This window comes from Rutidosis leptorrhynchoides, chromosome 6 (assembly GCF_046630445.1).
Source record: "Rutidosis leptorrhynchoides isolate AG116_Rl617_1_P2 chromosome 6, CSIRO_AGI_Rlap_v1, whole genome shotgun sequence".
Classification (NCBI taxonomy): Eukaryota; Viridiplantae; Streptophyta; class Magnoliopsida; order Asterales; family Asteraceae; genus Rutidosis; species Rutidosis leptorrhynchoides.
In genome coordinates, this window is record NC_092338.1 from 391,677,297 (window position 1) to 391,697,361 (window position 20,065).

At 35.6% G+C, this 20,065-nt stretch overlaps 2 protein-coding genes across 2 annotated transcripts; both read right to left on the minus strand.

The window, feature by feature from the left end:
• Window positions 1-13,221: 13,221 nt before the first annotated feature.
• LOC139854989 (aluminum-activated malate transporter 10-like) lies at window positions 13,222-15,959 on the minus strand. The gene is made up of 6 exons (XM_071844254.1): window positions 15,617-15,959; window positions 15,379-15,534; window positions 14,149-14,436; window positions 13,941-14,041; window positions 13,673-13,816; window positions 13,222-13,572 (listed from the first exon to the last, which is right to left on the minus strand). The coding sequence occupies exons 1-6, from the start codon at window positions 15,957-15,959 to the stop codon at window positions 13,222-13,224; spliced, it is 1,383 nt and encodes a 460-aa protein (XP_071700355.1).
• A 2,631-nt stretch (window positions 15,960-18,590) lies between these two features.
• Window positions 18,591-19,514, minus strand: LOC139854990 (uncharacterized). Its single transcript, XM_071844255.1, has one exon. The coding sequence runs from the start codon at window positions 19,512-19,514 to the stop codon at window positions 18,591-18,593; it is 924 nt and encodes a 307-aa protein (XP_071700356.1).
• Between the last annotated feature and the right edge of the window lie 551 nt (window positions 19,515-20,065).

A 20,065-nucleotide genomic window follows, 5' to 3' on the forward strand; every position in this document is an offset into this window, starting at 1 on the left:
TATAGTATAGGTATATAAATATAGGATATAGATATGTAATAAAGTAGAAATAGAATATATTAATAAATTACTTAAATTAAATGTGTAAAGTGAAAATAACAGTGAAGCAGCCATCTTTTTGTTTGATTCTACCGACACCTTTCTCTCGAAGCGCTATATCATGGTTCATTGCTAAACAGTTAATATCTAAAAATGTTCCTAAAATTTCCAAATTTCCAAATTTTTAGATTAATTATATTTAATTATTTCACTCATTAACTGTTTGAAACCTGATCAAAAAGGTTCGATAATTATTTATTTTCTGTTCCAATTTATATGTACGGAGTAGTAATATTTAAATTTAAAAAGGTTAAAATATTTTTAACAAATCTAACATCTTCGTAATCGATTTACAGTTCAACTTTTATTTTAGTCCTTCATGAACATGTAATATATCTATATTAAAACTAACGAAACGTCAACCGAGTGTTACTGACGTTTACTAATTAGGCTCGAAATCATTCATTCTCAATATACACATTCTATATATATATTTATCAAATCTTAATTAACAAGTTTAAGTAAATAAATATATTAATTATATTCTTTTAAACAACTAAATATAATATTATATATTTACAAGTAAAATTTATATATATATTTTTATGTATATTATTATATATATATATATATATATTTAAATATATATGTAACTATTTATAAATAGTTGTTCGTGAATCGTCGGGAATGGTCGAAGGTCAAATAAATATAGTTCAAAATTTTAAGACTCGACATTACAGACTTTTCTTATCGTGTCGAAAGTAATTAAAGATCAAGTTTAAATTCGGTCAGAAATTCCCAGGTCATCACAACTGTCGCGATCAGAAATAATCGAGATAGGAACACCATGACGCGAGACGATTTCTTTAATATAAAGCTGTGCTAATCTCTCCATCTTGTCGGTTTCCTTGATCGGTATGAAATATGCAGATTTAGTAAGACGATCAACTACGACCCAAATAGTATCGTTAACTTAGTAACAAAGTCCATAGTGATACATTCCTACTTCCACTGCGGAATATCGGGTTGTGTCAACAGACCAGAGGGCTTTTGATGTTCGGCCTTGACCTTCAAACAAGTAAGACACTTACTAACATAAGTAACAATGTCGGCTTTCATATTAGGCCACCAGTAGAATTGCTTCACATCGTGATACATCCTACTGGAACCGGGATGAATAGAATATCTAGTCTTATGAGCTTCATCCAAGACTAGTTCACGGAGATTACCGAAACGAGGAACCCAAATTCTGTTGCCAAAATACCGTGTACCATTAGCTTTCACTTGAAGTTGGTTCTCAAAACCAATGGGTCCTTCACCTTCGATAAGTGTCGGTTTAATGGCTTCCAATTGAGCTTCATAGATTCGTGAGATAAGATTTGATTTGATTTTCAGGTTTAAAGCACGAACACGTTTAACATCATCTTTCCGACTAAGGGATCGGCAACTACATTCGCCTTGCCAGGATGATACTTCAGCTCACAGTGATAATCGTTCAATAACTCGAGCCATCGGCTTTGCCTCATGTTCAGCTGTTTTTGATCAAAGATGTGTCGAACACTTTTATGATCAGTGTGCACCGTAAAATGGGTACCATACAAATAATGTCTCCATATCTTTAATGCAAATACCACGGCACCTAACTCAAGGTCATGTGTGGTATAGTTTTCTTCATGTTCCTTCAACTACCTAGATGCGTAAGCGATAACCTTCTCACGTTGCATTAGAACACAACCAAAGCCTTGCTTCAAAGCATCGCAGTAAACAACAAAATCATCAGTACTTTCAAGTAAAGATAGAATCAAGGTTGTGGTCAATTTCTCCTTCAGAATCTTGAAGGCAGATTCCTGTTCTTCGGACCACTCAAATTTCTTCCCTTTTTGAGTTAGCTTTGTAAGAGGTTTAGCAATGAGAGAAAAATCTTTTATGAACCTTCGATAGTAACCGGGAAGTCCCAAAAACTGGCGAATATGTTTCGCAGTCTTTGGTATCTCCCAGTTCTGAATAGCAGCAATCTTAGCTGGATCGACATGTATTCCTTCTCTATCAACAACATGTCCAAGGAATTGTACGGTTTTGAGCCAAAACTCGCACTTAGTAAATTTAGCATAGAGTTGTTCCTTTTCTTAAGAGTTCAAGAATCATATGCAAATGTTGCTCATGCTCTTTCTCACTCATGGAATAGATCAAAATATCGTCAATGAACACAATAACGAATTTATCGAGGTAAGGCTTGCAGACACGATTCATAAGATCCATGAATACAGCCGGAGCATTGGTCAAACCAAAAGGCATGACACAGAATTCATAATGTCCATATCGAGTACGAAAAGCAGTCTTAGGAATATCGGATTCCTTGACTTGGAGTTGGTGATAACCAGATCTCAAATCAATCTTTGAATAGATGCTTGATCATTGAAGTTGGTCGAATAGATCATCAATACGTGGCAACGGATAATGGTTCTTGATAGTAAGCTTGTTAAGTTCGCGATAATCTATACACATCCTTAACATACCATCTTTCTTCTTAACAAACAGAATAGGAGCTCCCCATGGGGACGAGCTAGGATGAATGAAACCTTTATCCAATAGTTCTTAGAGCTGGTTGGATAATTCCTTCATCTCGGAGGGTGCTAAACGATACGGTGCTTTAGCAATAGGAGTATCACTAGGAGTTAAATCAATTTGAAATTCAATTTGTCGAGGAGGTGGAAGACTAGGAAGATCTTCGGGAAACACATCAGGAAAGTCTTTAACCACTGGTACATCTTCAATATGCTTCTCTTTCGATTCAATCATCTTAACGTGAGCTAGAATAGCTGGATAACCTTTCATAAGGTATTTGCGAGTTTTAATACAGGAGATGATGTTGAGATTGGAACCACTCTTTTCACCTTGGATGATGAGAGTCTCTCCATTTCCCAATGGAACATGAACAGTTTTATCGTAACACATGATGGCATCATGTAATGGACGTAACCAATCCATTCCAACTACGACGTCAAAACTTCCGAGCTCGACCGGCAAAAGGTCTATCTTAAATTCCTTATCGACTAAGATTAAGTTGCAGTTTTTATAGATTTTATTGACTTGCATGATATTTCCATTGGCTACTTCTACTAATCGTTTAGTTTCTAAGGGTTAAGGCTTTTTAGTAAATAGGGTATAAAAATCACTAGACACGTAACTTCGGTCGGCACCAGTATCGAATAAAATAGTTGCATAACAATTATTGACAAGATACGTACCCGTGATGACCTCATCCTCATCTCGGGCTTCAGCAGCAGTAATAACAAACGCACGACCCTTCGCAGCAGTAGTATTAGCTCCAGTAGCAGGATTATCCTTCTTCTTAGGACAATTAGGACTAATGTGTCCCTTTTCTTCACAAGTATAGCAGGTTGGAGAAGCTTTGGCTGGAACAATAGCCTTATCCTTTGGAGGAGTCTTACACGTCTTAGCATGTCCCACTTTCTTACACAATGCACAAACCGTAGTACACTTCCCCGGGTGATGCCTCTCACAGCGAATACAGAAGGGATAAGTACCCTTATAATTCGACCTTGTGTTATCCGCAGGCTTCTTATTATCATTCTGAGCTGAACCTTGAGATGGCTCAAACTTCCTCTTACCATCATTACCCTTGGTTTCAACCTGCTTATTGGCCGACGCTCTTCTTCTCTTGGCCAACATCAGATTTTGTGCCATAAGAATCACAGTATCCAGAGTAACCTTTTCGGCAGCTATAACATTCCCTTGAACATCCTCAGGAAGACCTTCTATATACTGCTCAATTCTTCTAGCTTCGGTAGGAAACATCTCAGGACATAGAGTAGAAAGTTCCAAATAACGATTGGTGTAGTTCTCAATATCAGTACCCTTGACCTTGAGTTCCCAGAACTCCGCTTCAAGTTTCTGAACTTGACTCCTCAGGCAAAATTTGTTGACCATCATGCTTTTGAGTTCGTCCCATGAAATTGCATTAGCATTATCAATTCCTACGGACTTGGCATGAGCAGTCCACCAAGTCAAATCATTACCACCCAATGAGCTAGTGGCATACTTTACTCAATCGTCATCACCACAGTTGCAAACACGAAAAATAGATTCCATTTTCTCGAACCAATGAACTAGTTCGACAGCTTCCTCAGTTCCCTTAAATGCAGGAGGATGACAGTTTGAAAAATCCTTGTAGGAACAAGGTTTCGGTTGAGGATTAACATTGTTAGCTTGGTTGTTGCCTTGTACGACAGTGAGTAGTTGTTGGAATTGCTCAGTAGTCAAGACGATATTGTTAACAGTAGGTGCAGCTGGACGAACCATGATGTCGCTACATAAGTGAACATAAGTCGGATAAGTTAACAACTTATAGGGTTGAGCAATTGCAAGTAGGAATAAGATAAAGTATTAATATCACATGATATAAATAAAACACTTTATTTTATTAAGGAACTAGGCATTAAATAAGCCTTATTACACGATTCGGAATTAGAAATAGTTTTAAGGCATAGCCTTTACATAGATGGAAAAATAGGAAAGATAACTAAAGAATATTAAGATTGAAATAATCTTCATATCTCTTCTTCTCGTCCTCAAACTGCTTCATCACTTTTTCCATGTTATCCTTCACAAGTTTCTCTAGCCTTTCGGTTTGAGAGTCGAGAGACTCTTTGATAAACTTATCATATCGCTCGTTCTTCCCTTTTTGCTTTTCATAGAGATATTCGAGATTGTCGTAGAGGTTGGTAACACGACTGTTAACGGCATTGGTGTCGTATTCCCTTAGGGCAAGTTGTTTGTCGACTCGGCTTCTCTCCATTTTCATTCGGAAGTCAACATCCTCCTGGAGATGAGCAAGTGATTGCTTCCCCCAACGAGTGTTGCATTCTTCCTCGTACTTTAGAAGCCTTAATTCTTTTCTTAGTTCAACATTTTCCTCCACCAACTTCTTAATTTCGCGGTCCTTCTCATCCATACGGACCTCCACTTTCGCCATGTGGCGAAGCAAATCCTCATACTTAGCAGCAACGTTATAAGAAGGAGTCCGGGCTATCTTTCTTGATGGACCGGCTTCTTCATGATGTTTTCCTTTATCTTCGATTCTCGGAGTTGGATAATATTGAGGAGACCTTTGTGAATTTCGCAGAGTATTTGGACTATAGTTTGGTGAAGCGGGACTGTAAGAAGGACTTCGAACAGGTCTTGATGTTTCAGAGTGTCCAACACCTACTTCGGTAGTAGGGTTGTGATTTGCCTTGTTGGGCTTGTTAACGCTTGAGCTTGACATCCTATCATTAGGAAAGAGACTTTGATTAGAATCTTTTAGTCAAGTTTTGGAAAGCATAAATGTTAAGATTATAGGGCAATCCTAAGTGCTTTAAAGGCTAAGGCAGGAAAGGTTATAGTTTCATAGATTGCTAAGGCACCCTAGCTAGCAAATAAGGCACACATAAAAATGCAATCCTGGTTCTCTATAACAGCCTGGTTTGCTTTGATACCAATCTATCACACCCCCAGTTAGGGCCTGGGCGAAATGTGACTTAATATCAAAATATACCAACATATTATAATAACGAGAACAATACTAAATGAGAAAATTAACTTTAATGAGTACGCAGCGGAAAATGAAATGTCGTTACAATGGAATAAAGTAAATGTTTAAATGCAATAGTAAAATATGCGATAATCTCTTGATCCTATGTCCAAGTAGCATCACATAAGTAGTAGATAAGTAAGCTTGAATCAAACAGCACCTGAGACAAAACATGCTAAAGTGTCAACCAAAAAGGTTGAGTGAAATTCATAGGTTTAACAAAAGTTTGACCGTTGTTTTAGACCACAAGATTTAGTTTGTAAAGTTGATCTCCCGCAGGATCTAAAGTTATGCCAAAGCGTGATATTTAGACTAAACGTTCAAGTTTGCCTCATGATAAGTTGTGTCTGTCCTTGTCGGTTTTAATTTCATTATCAAGTAATACAAAGACTGAGTCAAATGTATCGGGGACGTTACTCCCGATAGGCCTATCCCCAATAATTAAGCATGCAGCAGCAATTAAAAATATCACTGTAGGGACTTAGTCGGACATAGCCGGGTATAGCATAGTTTAACAGTTTGGTACTTGTGTCTAAAGTGTAAAAAGTAAAAACAGCATGTGTCTCACCCCAAGTAAAGTAAGTAAGTTTGCTAGCAGTAAAGAGGGGCTATGAATTCACCTTAGTAAGTAGAGAGAGAGTTATTCCTCGGAATAGAGAGTTGAACGAGTGAGCAGGAAAGTCAACCTATTGACATTTAAGAGTAGTTAAGTGTTTTGCCCATGTTTGAGTTTAAGTACGTGTTTATGTATAGTTTGTTTCACTAAGTTTCTATTCCTAGTAAGTTTCTATACTTAGAAAGTTTCTACTTAAAGAGTGTTTTCCATTTTAGGATACTTGTCGTATTAGATCAGCTTCCAATAACCCCTTTCCCTTCGAATGGCCATTTGAGATCTAGGGGCTTGAGCCATAGGACCCTTTAAATCGGAAGTCTAAACCCTCTGCCTAGAGTCTCGTAGAACCATTCGTCAAGAAAGTTCGAAGATCTATACATCTCTAATACATATCCCAAAACGTTCTTAAGTGTTATAATATAAGTAGTAGGTTATAGGTGCTAGTAATAGTAATAGTGTATACATGTTAATTAATAGTATAAGTAGTATTAGGGTTTCATTAATTAGGGTTAGTTAATTAAAGTAGTAATTAATTAACTAGAGTTTAGTAATTAATATCATAGGGTTTCATAAATTAGGGTTTAGTAAATTAGGGTTTTATTTAATGTAATAATGATTAGGTAATGATTAGGGTTTAATAATCAAAGTGGTATTAAATAATTAGGGTTAGGTTTAATGAATTAGAGTTTAATAATTAATTGGGTTTTTAATAAAACTAGGGTTTTAATTAAAGTAGTATAAGTTAAATTAGGATTTATAGTTTTAGTATGTTTACATATATAATGTCGTATATATGTATATAAAAATTTATTTTTTACATGTATATATGTATATGTGTCGATATATATGTATATGTACATATAGTTATTTTGTTTCCTTAATTAACCACTAACAAATCTCTTAATTGTATCTAGGGTTTTAAAGATCAAGGTTTCTTCCCCTTTTTTTTATCCTAGTCGACATGTATATCTATATGTATAGATTTATCTTTTTTTGTAACGACCCAACCCGTTAACCATCCGAAAACGTGCCACAAATTTTTTTTTTCTGAAACAGTTGATCTGGACGGCGTCCAAAAGCTTGGACGGCGTCCAGCTCTTAAGACTGGGACGGCGTCCAGACATCTGGGACGGCGTCCAGATGTACTAAAACATTCTGATCAGTTTTTCGAACTCACGCGGGCGAAAACCCGCTTCCCGACACTTTTAAACCAAAACACTTTCACAATATATTACAATAGTGTAAACTAAGAGTTTTTCACCATAAAAACCGAGTTTTACGACACCGAGCCCACATCGACCCAAAATACCATAAGTGACTATTTCGACCCATTAGTTTATACAAAAAAATAGACCGAGCATGGGATTGGGGACACACTACCCAATCCTAATCAGATCCAAAGGCAAGTCTTTTAAAGCAACTACGCAAGTCCACTAGTCCCCGCGCTTACCCGAGCCACCGCATCCATGCAATCTATAAAAATGTAAACAATGAGAGGGTAAGCTAACGCTTAGTGAATGATAATATACTACATACATATATATGTATAAAATAGACACGCCACACAAATATCAAATACCGCATACCAAAGCATCCAAGTATAAGGCAAGCTAAGCTAAGCATACCGTAGTCACTAAGCAACAAGCTATAGATACATCAACAAATATAAGTTCACCAACGACGATGTGAACAACGCCAAGAAGCTACACCCGGAGGGTTAGCTACATCACGATAATAAAACAATATATATATAACAATATATAAACGAATAAGGTTAACCCCTTAACCCATTACCGAATACCAAACACCACAATGAAGATTGGCCGAACAACCCGAGCCTTAGTGAATTCGCACAACCCGATATTCACTTCTTCACCAATTCAACAACCGAGGTTGGCCGAACTACCCGAGCCTTAGTGAATTCGCACAACCCGAGATTCACTACCTCATCACAAGATGACCGAACAACCTTAGTCATCATGAATCCGCACTACCCGAGATTCACTTCTCAACATCAAACCCACGGTCACGGGATTATAAAATCCACCACATCGGGGTTATCCACATCACAACAATATCAACCCTTCGCCTTTGGGGTAATAACATCTAAATCACAACCACGTGTGATAACGTACACACAACGTGTACCTCGCCAAAGGTAAACAACCAAAACGCACAACCGTGCCAATTGGACCTATACACAAGTCCATCAAATCCACCTATATGTGAAGTGAGCTCTATAACCGAGAACCACTTCACCCGACCCGCACCCATCCTACACATACATATGCACATAGGATATTAACACTCACCTTGTCGCCTTGATGAATGCTTCCAAATAAACCGCCACGCGCCAATGGAAAGTACCTATTCCATTATCACAAATACAACAACACAATTAGGGTTGACTTACAAACCAACCCAATTTACCCTTAGTGCAATTTCGACCCAAATGCACTTCCAAGCACAAACCGCGCCATAACTAACCAATAATCACTAACACGAGTGAAAATGGTCCTAACACACCAATTAAACCCGAACACAAGTGTTAAACACGAGTCATACCCATTTTGACACCAAAACTCTAATTTTGACCCATTTCAAAATTAGTTAATCAAACTCACCCAAAAAGGGTTCCATCACTTCCATAATCACTAATCCAAGTGATTAAACTCCAAATCAAAGCCTAATCAAGGCCAAAACGTCAACCGACCCAAAACCCGCCAAGTGACAAGAATAACAAGTCACTATAAACCCATTTCATCATCTAAAAGGGTTGTACAACAAACTAGCTCAAAACCCTAAATTGAATATCAAATCTAAACAATGAAATTCGGAGTTTGAGCTTACCAATACCACCACAACGTAGCTAGGAGCGAGATGAACAACTTTAGAACCCGAGCTTTTGCGAGAATCCGACTCCTTCTTCTCCAAATCCACCTCTCTCTCTCTCTCTAAAACTCCTCCTCTCTCTCTAAATAATGTTGGGAGTGTTTGTGAAGATGAAATATGATCCACAAATGACCAAGGAACCAGCCTTGAAGGCTCCAAACCGACATCTAAGTGATTTTACCATTTTACCCCTTTTTAAAATAATTAAAACAGCTGGCTCGACAGACCGTTTGGACGGCGTCCCAAACTTTGGACGGCGTCCCACCTTTTGTTGCTGGACGGCGTCCCACCTTTTGTTGCTGGACGGCGTCCCTCCTATCTGGACGGCGTCCCGACCTAATGCAAAATCAGAAACAAAAACAGGGTGTTACATTTTTTTTTTTACATGTATAGATCTAGGTTTGTTCTTATGTTTATATGTTTATGATTTTATGTGAATATAGATTAAAACAAAGATTAAAGAATTAAGAAAATAAAGTAGGGTTTTATGTTATACCTTTGAAGATTCGAAGATGACTAACGAAGAAAAGAAGAACTTGATGAAGATGGAAGATCAAAGCCTTGAATATCTTGATGAACACCTTGAAGATTTTTGAAGATCACGAAGAACACGAAGAACACTTGGAGATTTCTTGGAAACCGTCAAAGATTTTGATGGTGGTGGTGGTGAATTTTCGGTTTTGGCCGAAAATTGGAGAGGGAGAGAGAGAGATTTGAGTGAGGGATTTGTTTATAATTTGGTACATGGAATGGTTTAACTTAGGGGTCTATTTATAGGGAGGAATGGAGCATTCTAGAATTAGGTTTTAATAAGGAATTACTTAGGGAACAAGTAGGCTTGGAGAAGGGGTTATGGTGGTGATTTGGGCTGAAAATTTGGAGGGGTAGAAGGGTAATTTTGTCCTTCCAAATCGGCTAGGGTTTTATGAGCTAGGGTTTTAATATTTTCACTTAAGTCCTTGTATTTTAATTTAGCTTAATAACCCTTAATTATTCAAGTTTATTCATTTTAATTACACAAGTCTTTTTAGTTATTTATTTACTCACAAAAGTTTATTAATTTATTATTTTTATTAACTTGTCAATTAATGTACAAGGTTAATTATCGTATTTTATAATTCCTAACGCTTAACCTTTATCGATTAAAGTTTACTTATTAAGTTTAATTATTTTATTGGGCATTTAATAAGGAAAAGTATTGAATGAAAAAATGAGAAATATAGAATAGAAAAATGAGATTTGTTATAAATAGGCTCATTTTTATTTTCGCCCAGTGCCTACTCAATTATTGATACGGCCCTGCCTTTAGAACAACTCTCTATATTGCTTTTGAATGAACTTTGCTACTGTGGTTGTTGCTAAAGGTGGTGATTATGAATAACTGGCCTATGAATAATTGAATATGTTGATCTGGTGTCTCATGAGGCCTTGATTGATTTTATATTTTACGGAGTATATTTTTTTAGAAATAGAATGGATGCGGATATTATTATGTCAAATAGTAGGGCTAAAAGTGTTCATCTATAGAAACATAAGGGAGCAAGGTTGAAATAAACACAAAAGCACATGCTACCATTTACAGGTTTTCATAGCTCATGTTTCACCATATTCACATTTTCAGATTAAACTTTGCCTTCTTCTTGATGAAATATACACAAGTTGTTCAAAGGTTTTGGGAGGGCCAAAACCCCTCCATGCACCCCAAAGATCCGCCCCTGTTTGTCTTGTTGATTTTATTAATGAACGAGACCTTAACTTGCTAACTAGCTATGTGGAATGTCATCTTCTTACAGAAGCTACTCTTCTCACGTGCTGGATTTCGAGAGCGATCGGGTCACAGTTTTACGCACGAAGAAGCATGGAAAGTACTTCTCGACTGTCCAAAATTTAACTGTTCAGATGGCGTAATGGGCAACGAAGACGTGCACAACCGGAACCACCAATCACTTTGGAAGATGACGAAATTTTAAGGGTTGATTCGAAACCGAATCACGCAGATTTATTCACGGTCGAGGAGTTAGCCGAAAAAGTCATAACAGTTTGGGTCCGTTTACGCCATTTCCTCACGTTGCTCATCCGATGGCGTTCGTTCTTAAATCATGATACCCCAACAAGAAATTGTTAAAACTTAACAAGAAACACGTCAATCGTCAATTATGAAATGAATGAGTCACGCGTTCTAAATGCTCAACACAACCATCAATCCGAACTTTCGTAAAAAACTGCAAAAACTTCTTAAAAATTACCGCGATAGTCTTAAATATGTATTGTTACCACCGCCACCCGAAGACGAAGACACGCGAATCTTGACTAGCTAGTTTTATTTATTAAATAAGTTGCGTGCTATTTATCATTGTCTTTAAATTTAATTATCAATTTTTTTTTTATGTAATGTTTATTATTAATGTAATGTTTATCGAATTTAACAGGCATTGCGGGTCCGTGCGTTGCTATGGATCCGTGGTCCATGCGTTGTTAGAGATCCGTTTGTAATGTTTGGTATTAGTTTTTGACACAGTTTGTGCACAATACATTAACATTTTATAGTAAATATATTAGACTTACCTCCAACGATAGTAAGTTAAATATTGTAAATTTGATGCCTATAGCCTATTTATAACTTTTGTGTAAAAAGAGAAATAAAAGAACAATCAAGTTTATATTCTTAGTGGAACACTGAATTTGCCGAAACTACCTTTGATACGATATAAACCTAAAAATTTACTCCGTATGATAAAACTTCAAATTTGCACTATATAAGGAATTCATTTTTAATGAAAAGTATTAATAATTTCACACGTTAATTAATTAGAATCACTCGGTATTGATTAATTATTTTATGTTAAGCAATGCATACATGTCTAAATTTGTTAAGGATAGTAAGGGCTATCTTTAGATTTTACCTTATATTTAATTAGAGTTTGAGGGCTCAAGTAAGAATTTGAAATCTCGCCGGCAATTATACGGATGTGACCGTGGTATATTCCTTGTTGGATGACGAATGACAAGGTAGTTTGGTATTGTTGCACAAAAATACCTTTAGTTTGCTTTAATTTCATAAGTTACCAATAACTCATAAATTTATGAAAACAGACCGAGTTGTTATACTCTTATTGTTATTCTTTTGTTATAATCAACTTCTATTTTTTCAGAACAACCAAAATTATTATTAACGAGAATTACCTAGCGAGCAGCTAGAGATCCAAAAAACTTACCACGATTTTTGAAGCCAAAAGTTCCAATTTACAACCCACTTGCCTCTAAAATTTAACCAGCTAAAAGCAAAACAACGACAAGAATTAAACAAGACACTTTTCTTCAATACTCGGGAGTTAAACACACTTTCGTTCCTAACCTCCAAAGATGCCACGTCGTGGACACCAAAAGTTCCAATTTATAATCACATTCTATTATTTTCCATTTTTTGCTTTTATACTGTTTTTAGTTCTTTGAAATCACGTCAACAACTTGTAAAGTGTTTTTTTTTTTTCTTTCGCCAATTAAATTAATTATATGAATACGAATATTTTGAATTTCTTTGTAAGCAGTAGACAAAATTTGATGTTATTGAAAATATAGTGACATACCTCATATCTAATTATATATTCTTTTGACTTTAACACTCAATAATTATATTTGGTTTAGTATAAAAGACTAGCTAGTGATGTTACATACTCCATTTGATATGATCTTCTTCATTGTTTGACTTAAATTTTTTTTTTTTTTTTTAATTTTTAAATTGTTTAGTTTTGCATTACTAATATAATAGTTGAAAACGTAAATGAACAGTTAGTAACATATGATTAAAAATCGGGTGATTATAACAATAACAATTAAGTGGTCATCGGCTAGCGTTATTGAAGTAACCCTCCAACTATAAATGGACATTTGTGCAAATTCGTGAAAAAATTTATATTAATTGTCTAAGCTTGGATTTAAAAAGCATAACAATAACAATAAAATACAAATATTTAAACATGTCTTTACTTCTTTACTCACAATCTTGGTAGCTGGTTTTTCATTCATGTTCTTTTTAATGTTTTATATTCACAATCTTGGTAGTTCCCAGAGTGTTTTGGATCCCTCATTCATCTTCTGCCAGTTTGAATTTAGCCATTTCTGCAAATTCTTCGACCACAATTATGATGTCTCTTATCCTTGAAGCAATTTCAATCAGCAAGTATATGAAAGTCACCAATGGGATGACTTCTAGCAGTTCATGTTTCGTGTGTGTTTGAATCAGTAGATCAGGAAGGGATTCTACGTCGTTTTGTAACTGTCGAACGCCATTCTTCATTTCTTTAATGGCTTTATCCATTTCAGTTGGTATTGTCATTGTAGATACTGTTGTTGATAGAATTCTTAAAACATCTGACGAGCTTGAGCTTAACGTTAAACATGATGTTTTAACATGATTCTTTATAGTCTCTGGAACCTGTTAAAAGTTAACCATCTTATTGTATAAATTTCATCACATTTGAACCATCTAAACAAACTAAGTGAACTGAAATCACTAAAACTTAGTTTTTAATTACCTGAGTTTTTGAATCTAGACGACTTATGAGAGTTTCAACGCTATAAGCGCAACTTCGTGATGATGCGCCAATCTTGACATACATCTTCCATGGATGCCTGAAACTGAATTTCCCATGTGCAGGCTCCCATCTAGCATGGTTTGACTGTTCAAAGCATATGTCAGGTATATATATATATATATATATATATATATATATATATATATATATATATATATATATTTACATATATATATATGTGTGTGTGTGTGTGTGTGTATAAGTATACCATAGATTCTTCAGAGGCTTTTGAGTTCAAAACACTTTTATAATCTTCGAGTTGTTTCCTAGATTCTTCATCACCATGACCGAAATATTCATATACACAAGCTAACATACACATGTACAAAACATGCCACATATAACACAAGCAGTTAAAGTACCGAAATGTGATGATTGAAGGAAAATATGCTAATTAGAAAAGTTTAAGTAGTTACATTCTAAAGAATTTGCAAGCTTATTTAGATTAGAAGAGATGAGATTATGGAGATCCATGCCAGCCCAAACAGGACATACGAACACACTAACGATGATGCACAAAACACTCCCAAAGATAATTGTCGATATCCTTACATTGGTTACATATATAAGTTGTTTCTGATTTTGTATTTTTTCATCGTACCCCGAGACTAACACCAGACCATAAGTGAGGATGAAGATCATGCATCCATAGTCATGCCGAGCTTTCATGTATGGAATAAATCTTAAATAAGTTGCCACCGCAGCTGTAAAAGAAAATATATAATTAGGAAAATTTTGGTTAGGTAGTGTGATTTGTCACCTTTGTAGTAATAGTACGATCAAAAAAGGTTTTTGTATAACCAGTATACCCGAACTTGAGAAGCTCGGGTTTGTCCACTTCATCATAAACCGGACTTGGAAAGTCTGGGTTTGTCCCACGTGTCATTACTTTACAGAAACCCCAACTTGGCAAATCCTGTTTAGTGTATTTTTCTTGAATTTGGTGCAACACTTGAAAATACGAGTGTACATGGTACGGGAAAAACCGAACAAACCCGAAGACCGTAGTGAACCGAAGCCAGCTATTTCGGTCCAGTCCTCGATCCACATTTTGCCTCTTTGGTCGGACCGAACCAGACCATACCCGAAAATAACATTAAAAGTGACAGAACTGGACCAGACCAAACTGAACATATATGGTCCGGTCGTCGGTCCAAATTTATATTAAAAATTGGGACTCGGGACAGAACCGAACCGAATTAGTTTGGTCTGGTTCTGTACCATGCGCACTCCTACTAAAAAATCTTTTGAAAGCATGAAGATCAAAAGGGATCACATACTACTGGCTGCGCCTGTTTCCGAATTCAGAGATGAAAATATTGAGATCAAATAAAATAGTACTTATATGAGTTCTACTACTTTCTGAATTTCGTATTTGTTATGCAAATAAAATAGATAAAAATTTAACTTCATTTGTTGGGTTAGGGAACCCGGGAAGAACGTGGACTTTTATGAAACAATACCAAGTGCACAAAATTCAATAAAAGTACACTAAATTCGATTCGTGTTTCTGAAAATTAATGACATGTCAAGTAATTTACGCTTCAAAGCGTCAAAAAGATTGAAAGTATAAGAAACAAAACATTTTTTTAGTGGCATATGTAAGAACAGCTACATCTTTAATATAGTATAGTATAAACTATTACATATGACAAAAAGAGATACTCCCATGATAACTGGCTTAAGAACAGCTACAATTTTGTGTCGTCCTGTTTCCATAGCAACCAAACATACGGCTAACGCAAGAAATCCAGCAATCAAAGTTGCACCGATTCTGTTTAACCCCTTGCAAAGAGTTGCACCTACATCATAATATAATTAGCAAAAGCCAAGAAATTAAACTGAAAGCAAAAAACATGTAATATGATGGTTTTGGGTACCTACCAGCGGTGTACTCGAAGACGACAACAACAGTCATAACAGCCCACACCGCATTATTTCCATCACCTCCATTAAAAGCCCCATTCAAAGGTTTTATATAGTAAAAGAATGAAATAAGTGTCATAGCTAGCGCAACTTTAAGGCCGTGAATCCCTTTACGAGGGTCGTCGACACCTAAATCCCATGCCTTTTTCAAGAAGCTTCTGACCCTTACAACCAAAGGGTTAACGGCTAATATATCATGTAGTTGGATAGATTTGGACTCGTGCTTTTGGGGCCCCAAGATCTGTATTGATTTATTATCAGCAATTGCTATACTCCATTCAAATACCTTGCTGTTAGCCATTTTGTGCACTAATTAGCAAAAGGTAAAAATTGTCGGAAGAATAGGAGTATAGGAAGCTAAGTTTCCTGATACATTAATTAGAGTTCGGTTTCTTTTTTTATTACTCCATTAGCATCTTATATCCAATTAAAAACTATGGTGACGCTATCAAATATATTAGTCAACTTGAAGCTTACAAACCACTTAATGGCCACCGGGACTTGTGAAGCTACAGGTCTTGAGTTCGATCCTTGACATCTTAAAACAAGGCATTCTCTCGATGTTCGAGATTTATCTGCTATTGTGGAGCCGATGTGCTCGTTCATAATGAGGTTCCTCGTTAAAAAAAAAAAAAAAAAAAAAAAAAAAAAAAAACATTAAGCTTATGAGACCACTCTTAACCATAATGTCCTTCCTCTCGATCGTAGTGACCGTCACAATCAGTGACACATGAGCATTTTATCCTCATCACATGGTACCATGGTTGCAAAAATCGAGAGAACTCGGCGAGAACTCGGAATTTCATTCCTGGCGAGAACTCGTTTTGAAATCGGTCAACGACCAAAAATCGGTCAAATCTCGGAAAAATCGGTCAATTCTCGGAAAAATCGGTCAAATCTCGGTAAAATCGGTCAAATCTCGGAAAAAACTCGATAAAATCCCAAAAGTCAACGAAAGTCAACCGCCGATAACTCCCCGAGTTCTCCGAGTTCTCGTTTTGGAGACCCTGCCGAGAACTCCCCGAGAACCGATTTCTGCAACCTTGCATGGCACATATTACATACTACTCTCAATCATGACATAGTCCATCTCTATCTCCATCACATGACCCAACTTTTATTATTTAATATTTTATTATAATTTTTATTCTTATTTTAATATAAGTTATTTAAATTAGTATTATTAATTATATATTGAATTGATATTGATTGATTCTATATATTATTAATATAAATAAAAAACAAATATTTAAATTTACATTAATTAAAAAGCACTACAATAAATTTGTAAGTTACACTAATTTTTAGACAATACACTAACTTAAAAATAATAAAACCACACATTGTCTTCGTCTCCATCTTCATATTCGTTTTCGTCTTCTTCATCAAGTTCAACTGTGTTGGAAGGTCCCACTTGTAGATTGTGTCGAATATGAAAATTAGCCAGAAGATTTCAAAAGTGTTCGATAAACTTTGTCAAAGTAGATGATGAATGGTTGAATCTCGTAATTCTTTATTCATTCGAATGTGCGGTTCAACCCTCTCCTCGATTGATCTCCGCGGATGATGTGCTGGCGTTTAATTCTCTTCAAGTCCACACTTTGCACGTCCGTTATCTTCGGTGATCATAACAGTGACATTCTTGACTTTTCAACATAGTGTGCACCGTGAACACTGCTGGGTCAGGAGGGACTATTTTTGTAAATTGAAGATATAGGGACCGGTTATGTAACTATTTTTAAAAACGCGAGTTTAGAAAAATATCTAAAAATTGGAGTTTTGTCAGGAAGGGACTATTTTTGTAAATTGAAGATATAGGGATCGGTTATGTAACTTTTTTTTTTAAAACGTGAGTTTAGAAAAATATCTAAAAATTAGAGTTCATTTTCACCATTTACAATTCCAGAGAGTTCCTCTCATACTGGATGTAGACATATTATCTATATATCTAATAGACAAAACCCTGTAGCACTATTCATCAATAGTAATCAGGGATATTTTCGTCATTTCATTTTTTTTTGGTCTCCAACGATAAAAGAAACAACTCTCATAAAAGAACCAACCCTTCAATGTTACCAAAAGATGTCGAAAAAAAATCTTTTTTACCAAAAAAATCAACTAACCTTTTTTTTTTCCTTTTCTTCCTCAACGATAAATGAGGCAACTTTCATAAAAGGAACAACCCTTCAATGCTATCAAAAGATATCGAAAAACATTCTTTTTTACAAAATAGATCAGCTAACTTTAAAAAAAACGAACGCTAAAAGAAGCAACTTTCACAAAAGGAACAACCCTTCAATGTTAGATGTCGAAAAAAATTCTTTTTTTACAAAATAGATCAAGACTTTTTTTTTTAACTCGCATTCAAAATGGAGCCCCCAGCGCGAAGCGACGGCTCCACAACTAGTTTTCACTAATTGTGAATGTGGGTTAGAAGTTATGCAAGCATAAATTGGGTAAGATTGTTGAATCTAGGGTTTTAATTAACAAATTGTGATAATGAACATAAACTCATCTTTTGTATAATGTTCATTCAAATTATTTGATAAAAAAAGAGTTAGTTACTTGAAAGACTTTGATAGTAAAGTTAGATATAATGTGTACAAAAATGAGGTTTATGTAGATATAACATATTTACGAACAAAATAATATTTAATTGATCAAAAATCTATAATTAGAATGATATATATATATTTTCTGTCAAGCAAACATTATTTCTAAGAAATGTTATTGATTTTGTTAAAAATGTTGACATAAATACTTATTTTTTTTTAACATCAAAATTTTATTAAAAAAAAAAACGGAATCCCCTAACGAGCAGCTAGAGGATTAAAATCCGAAAGATTACAATGGCTTTGAAAGCCACAAGTTCCAACTTACATCAAATTTAGCTCTACTTTTAAACCAAAAATACGAAACACTACAAATAGAATCAAAAAAGTAAAGCTTTCTTCATGTCTTCGCTGCTGAATATTACACTGTTCCTGTACCGCCACAAATGCCAAACTAAAGATGCAAAAATTGTGTGCACCTTTGTCTTTGATTCGTCCGATGCTTGCCAATTATCTAGCCATGAAGTTAACTCGGAACACTCTGTGAACGACGGAACGGGCACATCAATCCAAATTCTTATCTTCCGCCATAACTCAGTCGCAAGGATACACTCGAACATGACATGATGAACCGATTCGATTCTACAACTACTAGTCGCGCAACCGCTCTCTTCGATCTCCACTCCTATTCTTGAAAGGTTTTGACGAGTAGGTAACCTGTCTATAGCTAATCTCCACACAAAAATGTTAATTTTTCGAGGAATATATTTCACCCACCTTGTGTATATCTCACTCAATGGAAGCAATAAATCGTCAATATATCGTCTAGTGGAACTGACCGAGAAGTCCTCCTCATTATACACACTCCACTGCCACAAATCATGACTATTTGAAATAGTCACAGTACCAAGTACATCTACCATTTCTTGTAATTTAACCTCATTTCGAGCTCCTATTTCACGTACCCACATCCATTTCCACCCTTCACTTGAGCATCTATCCGCAATTAAACAGTTTTCGTCTACTTTCGAATGAAATAATCTACCATACTTGACTTTTAACGGACCTTCTCCTCTCCAATTGTCTTTCCAAAATCGAGTCGATCTTCCATCTCCCACTTTTATTCTTAAAACATTACCGGGCAACAGATTTTTTTGTTTAACTTTCTCGAATGCCTTAACAATATTGTACAAAATACCATTACCACAATTGGAGTTACCATCTAGACCGGCGTTTGTACCATAAAGAGCTTTTAACATCAAAACCCACATGGTGTCGGCCTTGTAAAAAATCTCCAAATCCATTTAAATAAGAGTCCATAATTGAAAGCACGAAGACTCCCAATATCTAGACCCCCTTTATCGTGTGATGCTAAAATCTGACTCCAATTAATCCAATGCATCTTTTTGTTTTGCTCGGTACTATCCCAAAAAACGTGGCATGTATTTTTTCAAGCGTATCTAGAACCGTTTCCGGGCATTTAAACATGGACAAGTAGTACACGCCCAAACTCTCCAAAACCACTTTAATGAGAGTTAGCCGACCACCTATAGATAGTAAATTAGCTTTCCAAGTCGACAATTTTTTAACAAAACGATTCTCCAATTCTTTCCAATTCGAAACGGTATTCATATTAGCACCTATTGGTTGACCCAAGTAAGTGAAAGGAAATGTACCTTTAGAACAACCCAATTCATGAACATAATGATCTAAATTGGAATCATTTATGCCAAGCCCAAATAAATGAGATTTGACCACATTTAGCTTCAAACCCGACACTTGATGAAAACTGTTGAAAACCGCAAGTATATTTCTCAAGCTGTCATTGTTCCATTCGGATAAAATAATGGCGTCA

Excerpts from the sequence above, each read along its gene's own strand:
- LOC139854990 (XM_071844255.1), bottom strand. The coding sequence starts at position 19,514 with ATGGATTTGGAGATTTTTTACAAGGCCGACACCATGTGGGTTTTGATG.
- LOC139854989 (XM_071844254.1), bottom strand. The coding sequence starts at position 15,959 with ATGGCTAACAGCAAGGTATTTGAATGGAGTATAGCAATTGCTGATAAT. Across the intron at positions 15,535-15,616 it reads CGTCTTCGAGTACACCGCTG|GTGCAACTCTTTGCAAGGGG; the intron begins GTAGGTACCCAA and ends ATTATGATGTAG. Across the intron at positions 13,573-13,672 it reads GTCTAGATTCAAAAACTCAG|GTTCCAGAGACTATAAAGAA; the intron begins GTAATTAAAAAC and ends AACTTTTAACAG.